The 18,819-nt window shown below is 37.7% G+C and overlaps 1 protein-coding gene across 3 annotated transcripts in view; it reads left to right on the top strand.

Moving 5' to 3' along the window:
• Window positions 1-17,212, top strand: part of LOC105496185 (zinc finger protein 292) — a 104,898-nt gene extending 87,686 nt beyond the window's left edge. For all 3 annotated transcript variants that reach the window (XM_011766347.3, XM_071096758.1, XM_071096759.1), the window contains one exon: window positions 8,365-17,212. In XM_011766347.3, the coding sequence (XP_011764649.2) occupies window positions 8,365-15,519 (7,155 nt within the window). In that variant the 3' untranslated portion in view covers window positions 15,520-17,212. The remainder of the gene's footprint in view (window positions 1-8,364) is intronic.
• Window positions 17,213-18,819: the final 1,607 nt, after the last annotated feature.

The following is an 18,819-nucleotide window of genomic DNA, read 5'->3' as shown; positions in this document are numbered from 1 at the left end:
TTGGGCTCAAAAGGTGAAACCTAAAAACAGGAACAGAAAGCTTGAACTGATACTGAGCCTCACCTAACCTGGAGATTGGGATAAGTTGCTACTTGCAGTAACTAAGTAGTTGGAAGTTTGATATTTACACACGGACGGGAGATAGCTATATGGAGATAAGATCTTGGGCCAGGCCAGGGTGCTCATGCCCATAGTCCCAGTACTTTGGGAGGCCAAGGTGGGTGGATCACCTGAGGTCAGAAGTTTGAGGTCAGTCTGGCCAACATGATGAAACCCCATCTCTACTAAAGTAAGTGGCGCCTGCCTGTAGTCCCTGCTGAGGTGGGAGGATAGCTTGAGCCTGAGAGACAGAGGTTGCAGTGAGCCGAGATTGCACCACTGCACTCCAGCCTGGGCGACAAGCAAGACCCTGTCTCAAAAACAAAAAGTAGTCCGGACGTGGTGGCTCACGCCTGTAATCCCAGCATTTTGGGAGGCCAAGCTGGGTGGATCACTTAAGCCCAGAAGTTTAAGACCAGCCTGGCCAACATGGCAAAACCATGCTCTACTAAAATTACAGAAAATTAGCTGGGCATGGCGGCAGGTGCCTGTAGTCCCAGCTACTCTGGAAGTTGAGACACAAGAATCGCTTGAGCCTAGGAGGCGGAGGTTACAGTGAGCCGAGATGGCACCACTGCACTCCAGCCTGGGAGACAGAGTGAGACTTGGTCTTAAAAAAAAAAAAAAAAAAGATCTTGGGCCAGCTCTACTTGTCTGCTTGGGTAGGTAGATCTGAAACAACCACCCCCTCACCACATATACACACACGTGCACACGCATGCATACACGAGCACTACACAAAGCTGGAAACTGTGAAGTTCTATAATTTTATTGAAAAGGTAGACTAGAAAAATAATACTGTCTAACACAGATGGATGGTAGGGAATTTTAGGTATGTCCAACTGGACTCTGGGTCAGAGGAAGAAATTCTTTAGGAATTTATAACTACAAGTCTACCCTCGTACAGATTTGGGAGCCACATTTACCCTAGCTGTATAGTTCAGAAATCCCTATGCCAAGTAAGTTAATGTTTAAGAAGGTGAGGATGAATACCTAAGATTCCTGCAGAAGGAAATGCCGAACTGCTTTGGGAGGGACATATTGTCAACACAGGTGTTTCATAAAGCCCTGCTTAACATGAGTTCACCATTAAGATTTATAAAGATACAAAACTATCTGACCTGAGTGATTTTCAGCAAAGGAATAATAGGATTACTTGCCTAATACTTTAAATAATATAATTATGGAAAAATCTGGGAAGTGTATATATTTAAACACTTAAAATAAGGAATTAAAGTATGAGAAAGACAGTATCAAAATGACCAAGCATTGTAAAAAGAGTCAAAAGAACGTTTGGAAATAAACATATATAGTTATTGAAATGAAAATTTTAACAGGTGGATTATACAGATTAGACACAACTGAAGAGTGAGTTGATGAGTAGAGGTTGCATATGTGTTTCCATTTATTTATAACTATTAAATATTAATCAGAATTCCAGTTTCGTAAAGTTAGTGATTTTCTTATAGTAACCTTTGTAGAAATGCAGTTGGTTTCCATTTAAATGTACACAGAAAACACCTTCCAAAGGTGCTACCATTGTGTAGAATCTAAAAACTGAGATGCAGCATGATTAAGAAGTATTTTTAAATGAATGTATTAATTGTTTTTGAAAGGAAGGACCAAAAGATACTCTCCTATTCCTCTTTATAAGTACCTTTTAAAATCTGTCATTGGTCAGTAAGTCTTAGATGTATCTTCATTTTTCTCTCCTAAAAATAATTTCTCTTCATTTTCAGGAGGAAAGAATATGAATGAATCCTGCTTTCCAGTTTTTCCTCTGTCACCCTTGTTAACTTGTCCTGATTTTTCTTTTATATATTGTGGTGCTGCAGTTAAAAAATAAAGTAGCTGGGCATGATCACTTGAGCCCCAGATTTCAAGACCAGCCTGGGCAACATAGCAAGACCCTGTCTCCAAAACAAAACAAACAAAAACCTGAAAGGGATCAATAATAAATTTCTTATGAAACTACTATGCAGTTTTAAATTATAGATTGTGCCACTAACTTAAAAAACAGCACGACAGAGTAGAGTAGAAAGAAGTTGAAACTAGAATCCAAACTGGGTATAAATCTTGACTTGGAATTGACCTTAATCACTGTAGGTTTCATTACTACTAAATCAGATAAATTGAGGAGGTTAGGTAAAAGTGACCATCCTTCTTCAGTCTTACTCCCTACTCATAAAGAGACTATGGTGGGCCAGAGAATGGGGTGTAAAATACTAGACAAGAGCTGCGCTGTCCATTATGGTAGTCACATTTTAGTTGCTGAGTAGCTCCATGTTGCTAGTGGCTATGCCAGATATAGAACTGTGCTAGTGGACAGCACAGATATAGAACATTCCCGTTATCACTAATAGTTCTGTCGGGTAACACTATTGCAGAGAATTTGGGTTCAGAATTAGAGTATATAAAAAAGCAGTTAAAAGTATGAATAGCTTTGGAAGTTGGCAGTGGCAGCAGCTGCCTTTTCTGTTGTTGCTTTTGTTGGTTGGTTGGTTTTTGAGAGAGTCTTCCTCTGTCATCCAGACTGGAGTGCAGTGCTGCAAATCACAGCTCACTGCAGCCTCAACTTCCCAGGCTTGAGCAGTGCTCTCACCTAGCCCCCTAAGTAGCTGGGACTGCAGGTGTGTACCATCACACTTGGCTAATTTTTTTATTTTTTGTAGAGATAGGGTCTCACGATATTGCCCAGATTTATCTCCAACTCCTGGGCTCAAGCAATTCTCCCTGCCTTGGCCTTCCAAAGTGGTAGGATTACAGATACGAGCCACCACACGTGACCTTCGCAGCAGCCTTCTTGACAGGGATAGTATGCACCATGGTAATTGCTCTTTGCCCAAAAACCTTGCTGCTTGTTGCAAGAAATTTTTTTCCCTTTGTTTTTTTACTTTCTGAAATCTGATCAAGCAGAGGTTTTATCTTAAAACTAGAATCATAGATTATTATTATTTTAGGACTGAAGAGACCTTAAAGTTAAGCTATAGTGATTAGATTTTGGTGTAATAACTCTCTTCATTTTCCACATAGAGGTTAACCTCGATGTAGTGATTTGGATTAACTGGTAACCCCTTTTTTTCTCTTTTTGATATGGACCCTCCCTCTGTTGCCCAGGCTGGAGTGCAGTGGTGCAATCTCGGCTCACTGCAACCTCCATCTCCTAGGTTCAGGCGATTCTCGTGCCTCAGCCTCTTGAGTAGCCGGGATTACAGGTGGACACCACCATGCCCAGCTAATTTTTGTATTTTTAGTAAAGACCGGGTTTTACCATGTTGGCCAGGCTGGTCTCGAACTCCTGACCTCAGGTGATCTGCCCACCTCAGCCTCCCAAAGTGCTAGGATTACAGGCGTGAGCCGCTACACCCAGCCAACTGGTAACCCTAAAAAAAAAAAAAAAAATCCAGGAATTGAAGACTATCAGCCAGCTACTCATATGTTAATTTAAAATACAGTTGGCCCTCCACATTCATGGGTTCCACATCAGTGGATTCAACCACCTACAGATTGAAAATATTTAGGGGTCAGGTGTGATGGCTCACATGTAATCCCAGCACTTTGGAAGACTTAAACCCAGGAGTTTGAGGCCAGCCTGGGTAAAACAGTGAAACCTGATCTCTACCAAAAAAAAAAAAATTAGCCAAACATAGTGGTGTGCCTGTAATCCCAGCTACTCAGGAGGCTGAGATGGGAGGATCACGTGAGCCTGGGAGGCAGAAATTGCAGCGAGCCAAGATCATGCCACTGAACCAGGTTCACTCCACTGCACTCCAACCTGGGTGACAAAGTGAGACCCTGTGTCAAAAAAGAAAAGGAAACAAAAATTCTATAGAGTTCCAAAAAGCAAAACCTGAATTTGCCACAAGCGTACTATGTTGAATCTATGCAAATGAAGTAATATGTAGCCATTTATTAGGTATTATAAGTAATTCATAGATGATTTAAATTATGTGAGAGGATGTCCATAGTTTGTATGCAAATACTATGCCATTTTATATAAGGGACTTGAGCATTGTGGATTTTGGTATCCACAGGAATCCTGGAACCAGTGCCCCCAGATTCTGAAGGACAACTGTAATTAACATCTTAAATCCTAATTGAGATCTGCAAAGGAATTGGAGCAGATAGCTTGGGATCTTTTTATTCATATAGTATACTCTTCCCTAGACTCCTTGAGGTTTAAGAGTTAAAAAAATACATCCCTGCCTTTAAGGATTTTGTAGTCTGTTGATGGAAACTCAAAACCAATAGCAATATTATATGAGTCTTTCTACTAGAGTGGAATCTTGATCTGGTGAGGGTACATTACTTAGTGCAGTTCCTGGTATAAAAGTAGATTCTGAATGAATAAAAGAAGTGGGCCATAATAACCCACTTGTCTATTTTCGCTACTCAATTAGTAATGACTAAAGAGGGAGGAGAGAGTGTTCCTAGTCACAGAAAAAACACATAAAGTAGTATCAAGATAAATGAGAGAATTGAATATTTGGGTAACTACAGGTAGCTCAGTTGTTTGAGTGGAGGGAAAGATAAAAGAGGAAACTAGAACAGATGAGGCAGTGGTCAGACTGTGAAGTCCTTTTTGTATTCCACACTAAGGTTTGTATTTTATTCTGAAATATGTGGTAATTATTCAAAGAGTTTTAAAACCGGGTAAAACGTGATGTTAAGAGTGGGTAGGGAAGGACTGGATAGGATGTTGTGGGAAACTAAAAGCAACATGTAAGCCTTGGATAGCTTTAGGTCAAGGATACTAGGCAGCCAGAGGAAAGGAACAGAAAAGGCAATGGGAAGAAGGTACAAAAGACAAACCTTTCTGTTTTCCGGAACTTGTCTGGTGCTGTTCTTTTCCTGGAAAGGGGTTGAGTGTCTGTTCCTCCTCTGAATTCATGTCACTTAGCTTTCTGTGCTTGTGACTCATAAATTTAAGCTTGTGCTATTAGTATTTATGATTAACTTATGAATTAAGTAGATTTTTCTGGGCAAATCACTTAATTACATTGTCTTTATTGAAAATTATTGTGAATTCAAATTCAACTTTTAAAACTTACCTGCTGTATAGCCAGTTTATGATTTTAATGTTGCCTGTTCACTTATTTTCAAGTACACACATGAAAGGTCAGAAGAAAAAAAATTGTAAAATATAGTTTATTTTGTTTCTTTGACATTATGTAAAGGTTTCAGGTTTAATTACAACATGAAAATGTTTTTAAAGCAAATTTATTGAGGCGCCTCACCGTTAATGAATCGAAATGACCCTTCGAATTTAGTCGCAGACTGGATTAGAATAGAATGTCAGTGGAATTCCCCTTTTAAATAGTTTAGGTGTGTCTTGTGAGCAATAAGTAGAATTCTTTTTTGTTGTTTTTGTTTTTGTTTTTGTTTTGAGATGGAGTCTTGCTCTGTTGCCCAGGCTGGAGTGCAGTGGCGCAATCTCGGCTCACTGCAAGCTCCGCCTCCTGGGTTCACGCCATTCTCCTGCCTCAGCCTCCTGAGTAGCTGGGACTACAGGCGCCCACCACCATGCCCGGCTAATTTTTTTGTATTTTTAGTAGTCACCGGGTTTCACCGTGTTAGCCAGGATGGTCTCGATCTCCTGACCTCATGATCCGCCCGTCTCGGCCTCCCAAAGTGCTGGGATTACAGACGTGAGCCACTGCACCCGGCCAATAAGTAGAATTCTTATCAGCTTTTGCCATTCCTGGAGAAGAGGCTCAACATTCATATGATACAAATAGTTATCTTCTGCAAGACAGATACCCTTCATCCAGAAATCCTTCATTCTCTGAATCTTTTTTTTTTTTTGAGACCCAGTTTCGCTATTGTTGCCCAGGCTGGAGTGCAGTGGCGCAGTCTCAGCTCACAGCAGCCTCCACCTTCTGTGTTCAAGTGATTCTCCTGCCTTAGCCTCCTCAGTAGCTGGGATTACAGGTGCCCGCCACCACACCCAGCTAATTTTTTGTATTTTTAGTAGAGACTGGGTTTCATCATGTTGGCCAGGCTGGCCAGGCTGGTCTCGAACTTCTGACATCAGGTGATCCACCTGCCTCAGCCTCCCAAAGTGCAGGGATTACAGGCATGAGCCACAATGCCGGGCCTCTCTGAATCCTTTTTTAAATTCATTTATTTCTCCATCATTTCCTGAATTTCTGAAGAATCACACCCCTTCTCAGAACTTTCACCAGTAAGAACTTGTACCAGTTCTTCTGACATTATTATATGTGCCTTCAGTATTACTTTTAATCATCTTTATGGTTTACTTGGCCATTAAGTCCTCCCAGACTTATTTGTGCCTTTCCATGTGTAGAATGCAGCTTCACAGACCACCGGTAATTTTTTTCTTTCTTGCATATCGTAATAGAGGAGTGACCTAATTGTTCACCCTTAGCAGCCCCATAAGGCATGTAACAGAGATGCAGATGTTTTACTGTACAAGTTTTAAGGCACAGATCTATCTAGGAATAGTATAATATATACAAGTTTATATGAAATCTAGAGACACCCATATGGTCCCACTTCGTTCCCAGTTTTCATCTTCCCTGTCATTTTTTTAAAATTATTATTCTTTTTAAGAGACAGGGTCTTGCTCTGTTGCCCAGGCTGGAGTGCAGTGTGCAATCCTAGCTTACTGCAGCCTCAAATTCCCAATTTCAAACAATCCTCCTGCCTCAGCCTTCTGAGTAACTAGGATTACAGGCACATGCTACCATGCCCAGCTAATTTTTTGTTTGTTTGTTTTGGTAGAGATGGGGTCTTTCTGTATTGCCCAGGCTGATCTCAAACTCTTGGCCTCAATCAGTCCTTCCCACCTTGCCTTCCCAAAGCACTGGGATTACAGGCATAAGCCATGAGCCACCATGCCCAGCCTTTTTGTTTTTTTGGAGACAGGGTCTCACTTTGTCACCCAGGCTGGATTGCAGTGGTGCGATCTCTGCTCACTGCAGCCTCAGCCTTCCAGGTTCAAGTGATCCTCCTTTCTCACCCCCACAGGTAGCTGAGACTACAGCTGCATACCACCACACCTGGCTAATTTTTGTACTTTTTGTAGAGATGGGGTCTCCCTGTGTTGCCCAGGCTGGTCTCGAACTCCTGAGCTCAAGTGATCCTCCTGCCTCAAAGCCTTCCAAAGTGTTTGGATTATAAGCATGTGCCACCGCCCCCAGCCTAGCCTATCATTTTAAAAATAGGTCTCATCATGCTATTCTTTCTATTCATTTTCTTTTTGGTCATTGTGCTCTTGCTGTTTCTAAAATCAAGGCCAATTCAGTATCCCAGGCTCCTTTTCCTTTTAAGTAAAAATACGTTTGCCCTACAAGTTTAAGCTTGTTTTGGTATAATATTTACTTCTTAACTTATGATAATACAGGCCCTATCAGTTCTCTCTACCTATTTTCTTTGTTGCCTTTTGATCCTGTATCATACATATTTTATTCCAATGAATGTGGCCACATCCTGTGGCTATCTTATTTCTCATTTATCTTTGTTCCCTTCTTGTCTTTAAAACCTATTTTTATCTCTTTACCCTATGTGTCTTTCAAATGACTCTTACCTTTGTTATTGCTATCTAATAATAATAGTTTAAGATGCTAATTCAAAAGAAAAAGTATGTTGGGCTATGTCTACCCCTACTTCTAATTCTTAAGCTGGTCCCGCTATGAGGTAGGTAATTTGACATTCGCTTTTATGATAGCACTAGAATCTCCACTATTAGGGATTAGTACCTTATTTTATAGAAGCAAACTATTTCAGTACTGATAAGTTTGGAAATATGGGGATGTTCTCAGTTTTATAATTAGATTAGGAGGGTTTTGTTTCAGAAAGATTGCTTATGCAAACAGGAAGAGTTACAATAAGGATGACATTTATTGATCATTTACTATGTGCCAGACATTATACTAAACTATAACACATACTTAATCTCCTTTAATACAGCAATTTAATGAAGTTTAAGTGCTGTTTTGACCTCTGTTTTATAAGTGGGATATGAAAGGTCAAAAAAGTTAAATTAACTTCCAAGTTTGCCTAGACATTAAATAATTTCATACCCAGGTCTTAGCTTCTAATACTTATGCGTTTTCTGCCATTCTATGCAGTTCATTTTACATACACACATAACAGCCTAAGCTGCAGTGCTTTAGAAGGGGAATCCTTTCATAAGCTGCTATTGCAAGATTTGAGAAAAATCTCAATCTTAACTAAATTCTGAAATAAATTAGTGTTGATTAGTGTAGCTTAAATTAACATTTCCTGTTTGCTTTTTCACAGACTGAAGGGGCTGGACTTGCTACCTGTATAGAACTGTGTGTAAAAGCTCTTCGCTTGGAGTCTACAGAAAATACTGAAGTGAAAATATCTATTTGCAAGACCATTTCATGTTTGTTGCCTGATGATCTGGAAGTAAAACGTGCTTGTCAACTGAGTGAATTTCTTATTGAGCCTACAGTAGATGCGTATTATGCTGTGGAAATGTTGTATAATCAGCCAGACCAGAAATATGATGAAGAGAATCTTCCAATACCAAATTCTCTACGCTGTGAGCTGTTACTTGTATTGAAAACTCAGTGGCCCTTTGATCCAGAATTCTGGGATTGGAAAACCTTGAAACGACAATGCCTTGCATTAATGGGGGAAGAAGCATCCATTGTGTCTTCAATAGATGAACTGAATGACAGTGAAGTATATGAAAAAGTAGACTACCAAGAAGAGAGTAAAGAAACTTCTATGAATGGACTTTCTGGTGGAGTTGGTGCTAATTCTGGCCTTCTTAAAGACATTGGTGATGAAAAGCAGAAGAAGAGAGAGATAAAACAGTTAAGAGAGAGGGGATTTATATCTGCTAGGTTTAGGAATTGGCAAGCCTACATGCAGTATTGTGTGTTGTGTGACAAAGAATTCCTTGGTCACAGAATAGTACGACATGCTCAGAAACATTACAAAGATGGAATTTATAGTTGCCCCATATGTGCAAAGAACTTTAATTCTAAAGAAACTTTTGTCCCTCATGTCACACTGCATGTTAAACAATCTAGTAAAGAGAGACTAGCAGCTATGAAACCATTAAGAAGATTGGGAAGGCCTCCAAAGATCACAACTGCCAATGAAAATCAGAAGACTAATACTGTGGCTAAACAAGAGCAGCGACCTATAAAAAAGAATAGTCTCTATTCAACAGATTTTATAGTGTTTAATGACAATGATGGTTCAGACGATGAGAATGATGACAAAGATAAATCCTATGAGCCAGAAGTGATTCCAGTCCAGAAACCAGTACCTGTTAATGAATTTAATTGCCCTGTAACTTTTTGTAAAAAGGGCTTTAAGTACTTTAAAAATTTAATTGCTCATGTAAAGGGGCATAAAGATAATGAAGATGCTAAGCGCTTTCTTGAAATGCAGAGCAAAAAAGTTATTTGCCAGTACTGTAGGCGGCATTTTGTGAGTGTTACTCATCTCAATGATCACTTACAGATGCACTGTGGCAGTAAACCATATATCTGTATACAGATGAAATGTAAAGCTGGTTTTAATAGTTATGCCGAGCTTTTAACCCACCGAAAGGAGCATCAAGTCTTTAGAGCAAAATGTATGTTTCCTAAATGTGGAAGAATTTTTTCAGAAGCTTATTTACTGTATGATCATGAAGCACAACATTATAATACGTACACTTGCAAGTTCACAGGTTGTGGCAAAGTTTATCGTTCTCAGGGTGAGCTGGAAAAGCATCTGGATGATCACAGTACTCCTCCTGAAAAAGTGCTGCCTCCTGAAGCCCAACTTAATTCATCTGGAGATTCCATTCAGCCTTCTGAAGTGAATCAGAACACAGCAGAGAATACTGAGAAAGAAAGATCTGTGCTTCCTTCAGAAAATAACATTGAAAACAGCTTACTAGCAGATAGAAGTGATGCTTGGGATAAAAGCAAAGCAGAATCAACTGTGACCAAACAAGACCAGATTTCTGCCTCTGAGCTCAGGCAAGTTAATGGACCGTTGTCAAATGGTCTGGAAAACTCTGCTACTACTCCTCTGCTTCAATCCAGTGAAGTAGCTGTGTCCATTAAGGTGTCTCTCAATCAGGGGATTGAGGATAACTTTGGAAAGCAAGAAAACTCAACTGTGGAAGGCAATGGTGAATCTCTGGTTACAGACTTACATACACCAGTTGAAGATACTTGTAATGATTTATGTCATCCAGGTTTCCAGGAGAGAAAAGAACAAGATTGCTTTAATGAAGCCCAGGTTACTCAGAATTCTTTAGTAAATTCAGAAACTCTCAAAATAGGTGACCTTACCCCACAAAACTTAGAAAGACAAGTGAACAACTTGATGACCTTTTCTGTGCAAAATCAGGCAGGATTTCAAAACAATTTACCAACTTCCAAATTTGAATGTGGAGATAATGTTAAAACATCATCCAATCTTTATAATTTACCTCTTAAGACATTAGAAAGTATTGCATTTGTTCCGCCACAGCCCAATCTAAGTAATTCATTAGGAACCCCATCAGTGCCTCCAAAAGCTCCAGTTCAGAAATTCAGCTGCCAGGTCGAGGGATGTACTCGAACCTATAACTCTTCACAGAGTATTGGGAAACACATGAAGACAGCACACCCTGACCAATATGCTGCATTTAAAATGCAGCGCAAAAATAAAAAAGGTCAGAAAGCTAACAACTTAAATACACCAAATAATGGAAAGTTTGTTTATTTTTTGCCATCACCGGTGAACAGCTCAAATAATGCATTTTTTACATCACAGACCAAAGCCAATGGGAATCCTACTTGTTCGGCCCAGTTGCAGCATGTCTCTCCTCCCATTTTTCCAGCTCATTTAGCAAGTGTGTCAACTCCATTGTTGTCCTCAATGGAAAGTGTCATAAATCCAAATATAACTTCTCAGGATAAAAATGAACAAGGTGGTATGTTATGTTCCCAAATGGAAAATTTACCTAATACTGCCTTGCCAGCACAAATGGAAGATCTAACCAAAACAGTTCTGCCTTTGAATATTGACAGTGGCTCAGATCCTTTCCTTCCTTTACCTGCAGAAAGTAGTTCAATGTCTCTCTTCCCTTCACCAGCAGATAGTGGGACTAATTCTGTTTTTTCCCAACTGGAAAATAATACAAATCATTATTCCTCACAGATGGAAGGAAACACTAATTCCTCCTTTCTAAAGGGGGGTAATGGTGAAAATGCAGTTTTTCCTTCACAAGTGAATGTTGCAGATAACTTCAGTAGCACCAATGACCAACAGTCTGCACCTGAAAAAGTTAAAAAAGACCGTGGGCGGGGCCCAAATGGGAAGGAAAGAAAACCTAAGCACAACAAAAGGGCTAAATGGCCTGCAATTATCAGAGATGGGAAATTTATCTGTAGCAGATGTTACAGGGCTTTTACTAATCCCAGATCACTGGGTGGGCACTTATCCAAGCGATCTTACTGTAAACCACTGGATGGAGCCGAAATTGCTCAAGAACTTCTACAGAGTAATGGACAGCCTTCTCTTCTTGCCAGCATGATTCTCTCCACAAATGCAGTAAATTTGCAGCAGCCACAACAATCTACCTTCAATCCAGAAGCATGCTTTAAAGATCCATCATTTCTACAGCTGCTTGCTGCTGAAAATCGCTCGCCAACATTTTTACCAAATACATTTCCTCGACCTGGCGTGACTAACTTTAATACCAGTGTCAGTCAAGAAGGCAGTGAAATTATTAAACAGGCTTTGGAAACTGCTGGCATTCCCAGTACATTTGAGGGTGCCGAGATGCTTTCTCATGTTTCAACAGGTTGTGTCTCTGATACACCACAAGTAAATGCAACAGTGATGCCAAATCCAACTGTGCCACCCCTGTTGCAGACTGTATGCCATCCAAACACCTTGCTGACCAACCAGAATAGGACATCAAACTCCAAAACTTCCTCCATTGAGGAATGTAGCAGCTTGCCTGTTTTTCCAACGAATGACTTACTACTGAAGACTGTTGAAAATGGTTTGTGCTCTAGTTCATTTCCTAATTCTGGTGGGCCATCACAAAATTTTACCAGTAACAGTTCTCGTGTTTCTGTTATAAGTGGTCCTCAGAACACAAGATCCAGTCATTTAAATAAAAAGGGAAACAGTGCTTCTAAGAGAAGAAAGAAAGTTGCTCCTCCACTAATTGCACCTAATTCTTCCCAAAACTTGGTAACAAGTGACTTAACAACAATTGGACTCATAGCAAAGAGTGTTGAAATCCCAACTACTAACCTTCACTCAAATGTAATTCCAAGTTGTGAACCTCAGAGTTTGGTGGAAAATCTAACACAGAAGTTAAATAATGTTAACAATCAGTTATTTATGACTGATGTAAAAGAGAATTTTAAAACCAGTATTGAGTCCCATACAGTGTTAGCCCCTTTAACATTAAAAACTGAAAATGGTGATTCCCAAATGATGGCTTTGAATTCATGCACAACTTCAATAAATTCTGATTTGCAGATTTCTGAAGACAATGTTATACAAAACTTTGAGAAGACTCTTGAAATTATTAAAACTGCTATGAATTCTCAAATACTTGAGGTAAAAAGTGGATCTCAGGGTGCTGGTGAAACATCACAAAATGCTCAAATAAATTATAACATTCAGCTTCCTTCAGTAAACACTGTGCAAAATAACAAATTACCTGATTCTTCTCAGTTTTCCTCCTTTATAAGCGTCATACCAACAAAAAGTAACATTCCTCAGTCTGACGTATCACATAAGGAGGATCAAATACAGGAAATTTTAGAAGGCTTACAGAAACTAAAATTAGAAAATGACCTGTCCCCTCCAGCATCCCAGTGTGTACTGATAAATACATCAGTGACACTGACTCCCACGCCTGTTAAATCAACTGCAGATGTCACAGTTGTTCAGCCAGTTTCTGAAATGATAAACATTCAATTTAATGACAAAGTTAATAAACCCTTTGTGTGTCAAAACCAAGGCTGTAACTACAGTGCTATGACAAAGGATGCACTATTTAAGCACTATGGTAAAATTCATCAGTACACTCCAGAAATGATTCTTGAAATTAAGAAGAATCAATTGAAATTTGCTCCCTTTAAATGTGTAGTACCTACATGTACAAAAACATTTACAAGAAATTCTAACCTCCGGGCACACTGTCAATTGGTGCATCATTTTACAACTGAAGAAATGGTAAAGTTAAAAATTAAAAGGCCTTATGGAAGAAAATCTCAGAGTGAAAATTTGTCGGCCCCACGAAGTACACAAGTGAAAAAACAGCTAGCTATGACAGAGGAAAATAAAAAGGAATCTCAGCCTGCTTTAGAATTGAGAGCAGAGACCCAAACTACCCACAGTAATGTAGCAGTGATCCCAGAAAAACAACCTGTAGAAAAAAAAAGCCCTGACAAAACAGAAAGTTCTTTACAGGTGATTACAGTTACTTCAGAACAATGTAATACAAATGCACTCACAAACATACAAACCAAAGGACGGAAAATTAGGAGGCATAAAAAAGAAAAGGAGGAGAAAAAACGAAAGAAGCCAGTTTCCCAATCCCTTGAGTTTCCAACAAGATACAATCCTTACAGACCTTATCGATGTGTTCACCAGGGATGCTTTGCTGCCTTTACGATACAGCAAAACTTGATTCTCCATTACCAGGCTGTACACAAATCAGATCTACCTGCATTTTCAGCAGAGGTCGAAGAGGAAAGTGAAGCTGGTAAAGAAAGTGAAGAAACTGAAACTAAACAAACTTTGAAAGAATTTCGATGTCAGGTAAGTGACTGTTCTCGAATTTTCCAAGCAATTACTGGCCTAATACAACACTACATGAAACTTCATGAAATGACTCCTGAAGAAATTGAAAGTATGACTGCTTCAGTGGATGTTGGGAAATTTCCGTGTGACCAGTTAGAGTGTAAATCTTCATTTACTACATATTTGAACTATGTTGTTCATCTAGAGGCAGACCATGGAATTGGACTAAGGGCAAGTAAAACCGAAGAAGATGGTGTATACAAATGTGATTGTGAAGGCTGTGACCGTATATATGCAACCCGGTCAAATCTCCTCCGACACATTTTTAATAAGCATAATGACAAACATAAGGCTCATTTGATTCGCCCAAGAAGATTAACACCTGGTCAGGAAAATATGTCAAGCAAGGCAAACCAGGAAAAATCAAAGTCTAAACATCGGGGGACGAAACACAGCAGATGTGGAAAGGAAGGAATAAAAATGCCCAAGACCAAACGAAAGAAAAAAAATAATTTAGAAAACAAGAATGCAAAGATTGTGCAGATTGAAGAAAATAAGCCTTATTCTCTGAAACGTGGGAAGCATGTATATTCTATAAAGGCTAGAAATGATGCCCTGTCTGAGTGTACAAGCAGATTTGTAACCCAGTATCCATGTATGATAAAGGGATGTACTTCGGTTGTTACAAGTGAAAGCAATATAATTAGACATTATAAGTGCCATAAATTATCTAAGGCATTTACATCGCAACACCGAAATCTTCTTATTGTATTCAAACGGTGTTGCAACTCACAAGTAAAGGAAACGTCTGAGCAAGAAGGTGCTAAGAATGACGTGAAAGATTCTGACACGTGTGTGTCAGAGAGCAATGATAATTCAGGAACAACAGCTACAGTTTCACAAAAGGAAGTTGAAAAAAATGAAAAAGATGAAATGGATGAACTAACAGAATTGTTTATTACAAAATTAATAAATGAAGATAGCACAAGTGTAGAGACCCAGGCTATTACTTCTTCAAATGTGAGTAACGATTTTCAGGAAGATAACCCCTGCCAGTCAGAAAGACAAAAAGCAAGTAATTTGAAGAGAGTTAATAAAGAAAAAAATGTCTCACAAAATAAAAAAAGGAAAGTTGAAAAAGCTGAACCAGCATTGGCAGCTGAGTTAAGTAGCGTGCGTAAAGAAGAAGAAACTGCTGTTGCCATTCAAACCACTGAGGAGCGTCCTGCATCTTTTGACTGGAGCTCTTTTAAGCCAATGGGATTTGAAGTATCATTTCTGAAGTTTCTTGAGGAGTCTGCAGTGAAGCAGAAGAAAAATATTGACAAAGACCATCCAAATACTGGAAACAAAAAAGGATCCCATTCAAATTCAAGAAAAAATACTGATAAGACTGCTGTGACTAGTGGAAATCATGTATGTCCTTGTAAAGAAAGCGAAACGTTTGTACAGTTTGCCAATCCATCACAGCTTCAGTGCAGTGATAATGTAAAAATTGTTCTAGACAAGAATCTTAAAGATTGCACTGAGCTTGTCTTAAAGCAGCTTCAGGAAATGAAACCTACCGTCAGTCTGAAAAAACTTGAAGTACATTCAAATGATCCAGATATGTCTGTTGTGAAAGATATCAGTATAGGTAAAGCCACAGGCAGAGGTCAGTACTGATAATTAATGTAGTATAAATACATCATTTACCATTTTATTTTAAATAGGAAGCCATCAAGCATGCTAGAATTGTGGAACTTTCATTATATTTTTTGTTGTTGTCATGAATTAACCTGGCCAAAAAGAAAAAAAAAAAAAAAACATGACATTGTCATGTAAAACTTTTTTTTTTATCCCTATGGGACTTGAGGAACAGAATCAGTACTTCAGTTATTGTAAATAGCTAAACCTCAAATTTCTATCACCCAGTTGCCCTTTTCATGAACTAAACAATTATCTGTGTGATTGGTATGTTTCACCAGGTCACTGCTCATGTATAACAGTACTCTTTATTTGTAGATACCTTTTTTGTATATATTTATTATTGTAAATCATGTGCTGCCACCAGCAGTCTGTAAGTCTAAACTATTAAATGACACATTTATATTTGGAATTTTAATTTTTAACTAAGCGATCAAGTTTTTTAAATTGTTCTTTTATTGTTTTAAATTAAGAACTTTTTGAACTAAAACCAGAAACTCTGCCATAGTTCATTGATTTTTACATGAAACATTTATTTACAAGATGATATCAAGATTACTTTTCACAAAATAGGCACATTATATCAACACTTTGCTCTGCTTTGTGAATTTGCCATCCAGGATTTTGGGGTGGTATTCATGTGAAATTAAAGCAGATTCTTTAGCAGTTTCCTATAGCTACAGTTTTGGTTTTTTTTTTTTTTTTTTTTCCTCATTGCTTCTAATTGGATATAGTTACTATGAGTCCATGAAATATAATGGAAATGTGAATAAAGAATTTACTACATTGAAGATTTTAAACATTTGGTATTAAAAAAAAATCCTTTGTGAATGTGATAGAAAACTAGTAGTGTGGAGCAGTGTAAATATTTGAGGTGGTGATTTGTGAAGTAGCCCAGTATTGCCTTAAATAAAATCACATTTCATTTCTTGTTTTATACATGTGATCTTATAAAGATTTTTTGTTTTGTTTTCCATTTTCTGAGATTTATAGATTGGTGTATAGCTTTAAACTGTATAAAGTTTTGTGGAAAGATTTTTTTAAACATTTTTATAAATCTTAAAATTGATATCATCAAAGTGAGCCCATCTTGTGTTTATAAAATACAAGAGTCCTTAACATTTATAATTACATAGATAAAACACTTTCTATAAGGAAGTTGGATGTTTTGATTTTACTGTTTATAGATGTTAGATTGTACAGATTTGTCTGTATTTCTCACCATATCTAATGATACTTTTTTCATTAGATTGGTCTTCAAGAGCAGTATTAGTTACAATTATTTTGGTTATTCAGTATATAGTTAGCTCTTACAGTTTAGCTTTATTCACCATATTTATACTGTGGATTCACAGCCAGAGGTAGAGGTTATTCCAGGAGAGTTGATGACCTTCATTTAAAGTCCAACTAAAATCAGTACTAGAAACAAAAGAAAACATCCTTGCAATATTTACTTTTGTTTCTGTTTGCCATAAATAGTAACATTGGTTTTTTTATTTTGTGTTTGTTATAAAACAGTTGCATTCACAATATTATTGGCCTGAGATATTGATGATATTGTGATGGTATGAAAATGTGTACATTCCCTGTGCAACATCAGATTTGCAGGAAAAATGAAGCACTTACTGAAATCGCTGGTACTCTGAATAAATAAGCATGGTCAAGGAGTGAACTATTTTCTTTTGGAAATTTCTTTTTAATTTTTATTATTAAAGTATAATTTTATTTTTAGGGCCTTTTGGGTTTTATTGACTAGTTCATTTCACCTCTTTAAGACTTACTAGCAATAAGCATAAAACTTGACACGTTAAAATCCCTGCCCTTTGGTAAGCCCACTGTTATTTATTAAAATAAAAGTTATTTTATGGGTGATTAATACATGGGTTTTCTTTTTCCTAAATTAACAATAATTTAAATAACTGAGTAATTTTAATATTAAATTTTTGTTAACAACTGAATGTTTCCATACAGTTTTCTTAGAAGTTGACCTAGCTCTTAAAGGTGGGCACTTGGCAAAACTACTCATATAGCACAGTAGCAAGTAGGTTTATTTCTGATCATTGTAACTATGAGCCACTGTTAAGTGAAAATGCCAGTGTATTGGGGCTTTTCTTTTGCTCATTAGCTTAAGAAAATTTATAACTAGACATTTCTGTAATTGTTCTACATGTCATAGGGAAGAGTTTGCCAACATTTAATGAAATTTTTATATTCCAGGTAATGTATGCTAAAGGTAGTTATGAGAGAGTGGGCTTTTTAGCATGAAACAGAAAAATCAAATTATGGTTAAAAAAAAAAAAAGATATGAATTTAAAGAACAGCATGTTGGTAAATTTTGATATGGAATGTAATGTCTAAGTATTAAAAAAGAATCATAAAATATATTTTTTTCATGGTATACTTTCCCCCACCTATTGTCTTGAGATATCTTCTGCAGCCTAAATTTGCTAAAGTTTTGTCATTAAAAAAGTAGGAGTTTTTCCTCTTCTGAACCCCCAAAGTTTGCATATTACAGGTCAGAATTGTGTTATTCAAAATACATCGTCTTAAGTGAAATATAACGGTTTTTGAAATTTTCAACAGTGTTAAATTTAACATACATATGTTATTATTTTAAAGGGCTAGACAGATTTTTAAGGCAAATTTTTATCAAGCAGTCACAGTGGCTATAGATAATAAGATGAAAGGACAACAATACAATACCTAGGGACATCAGAAAGAATGCCCTATTTTTCTGGAAAAGGAGGTAGGTAGGTGTGAAAGTCTTTGTAAAAAATATGAGTTTTGAAAGATGAGTGAATGCTCATTGGTTCAGGGGGACAAGAGAATTTCAGGCTTGGAGGTAAAGCATAATTGCAGTATTGCCAGTGGGCCACTTGTTAAGATAGGAAGTTGAAGAAGGTGAAGCTGAGGAGGCAGATGGGTGGCGGGATCAGGAATGTTCTTGTGTGCTGTATGAAGTCTTTATTTTCGTTTTTGAAAATCGTTATTGGATGCATGCAGATTGAACAATTTAATCAGTATCAATTTTAGATAATTGTCATGGTATAGTGGATAAATTGAGTAACTTGGAGATTACTTAGGGGAACCTAAAATAGTCCAGGAAAACAATGATGGGAGCCAGAAGAAAGGCCAATGAAGTTGGGAAAGAGACTAATGGATAAGAGAAATACTAATAAGTAATGGCTAAGGCAGCCTGTTTCAGCATGTTTATTATAGTGAGAGTATTGCTGTGATGAAGTTTTCTAAATTGTGTTCTGTAGTTTTCTCTCTCTCTCT

This window comes from Macaca nemestrina, chromosome 5 (assembly GCF_043159975.1).
Source record: "Macaca nemestrina isolate mMacNem1 chromosome 5, mMacNem.hap1, whole genome shotgun sequence".
Taxonomy (NCBI): Eukaryota; Metazoa; Chordata; class Mammalia; order Primates; family Cercopithecidae; genus Macaca; species Macaca nemestrina.
This window is presented reverse-complemented; position numbering and strand designations above follow the sequence as displayed.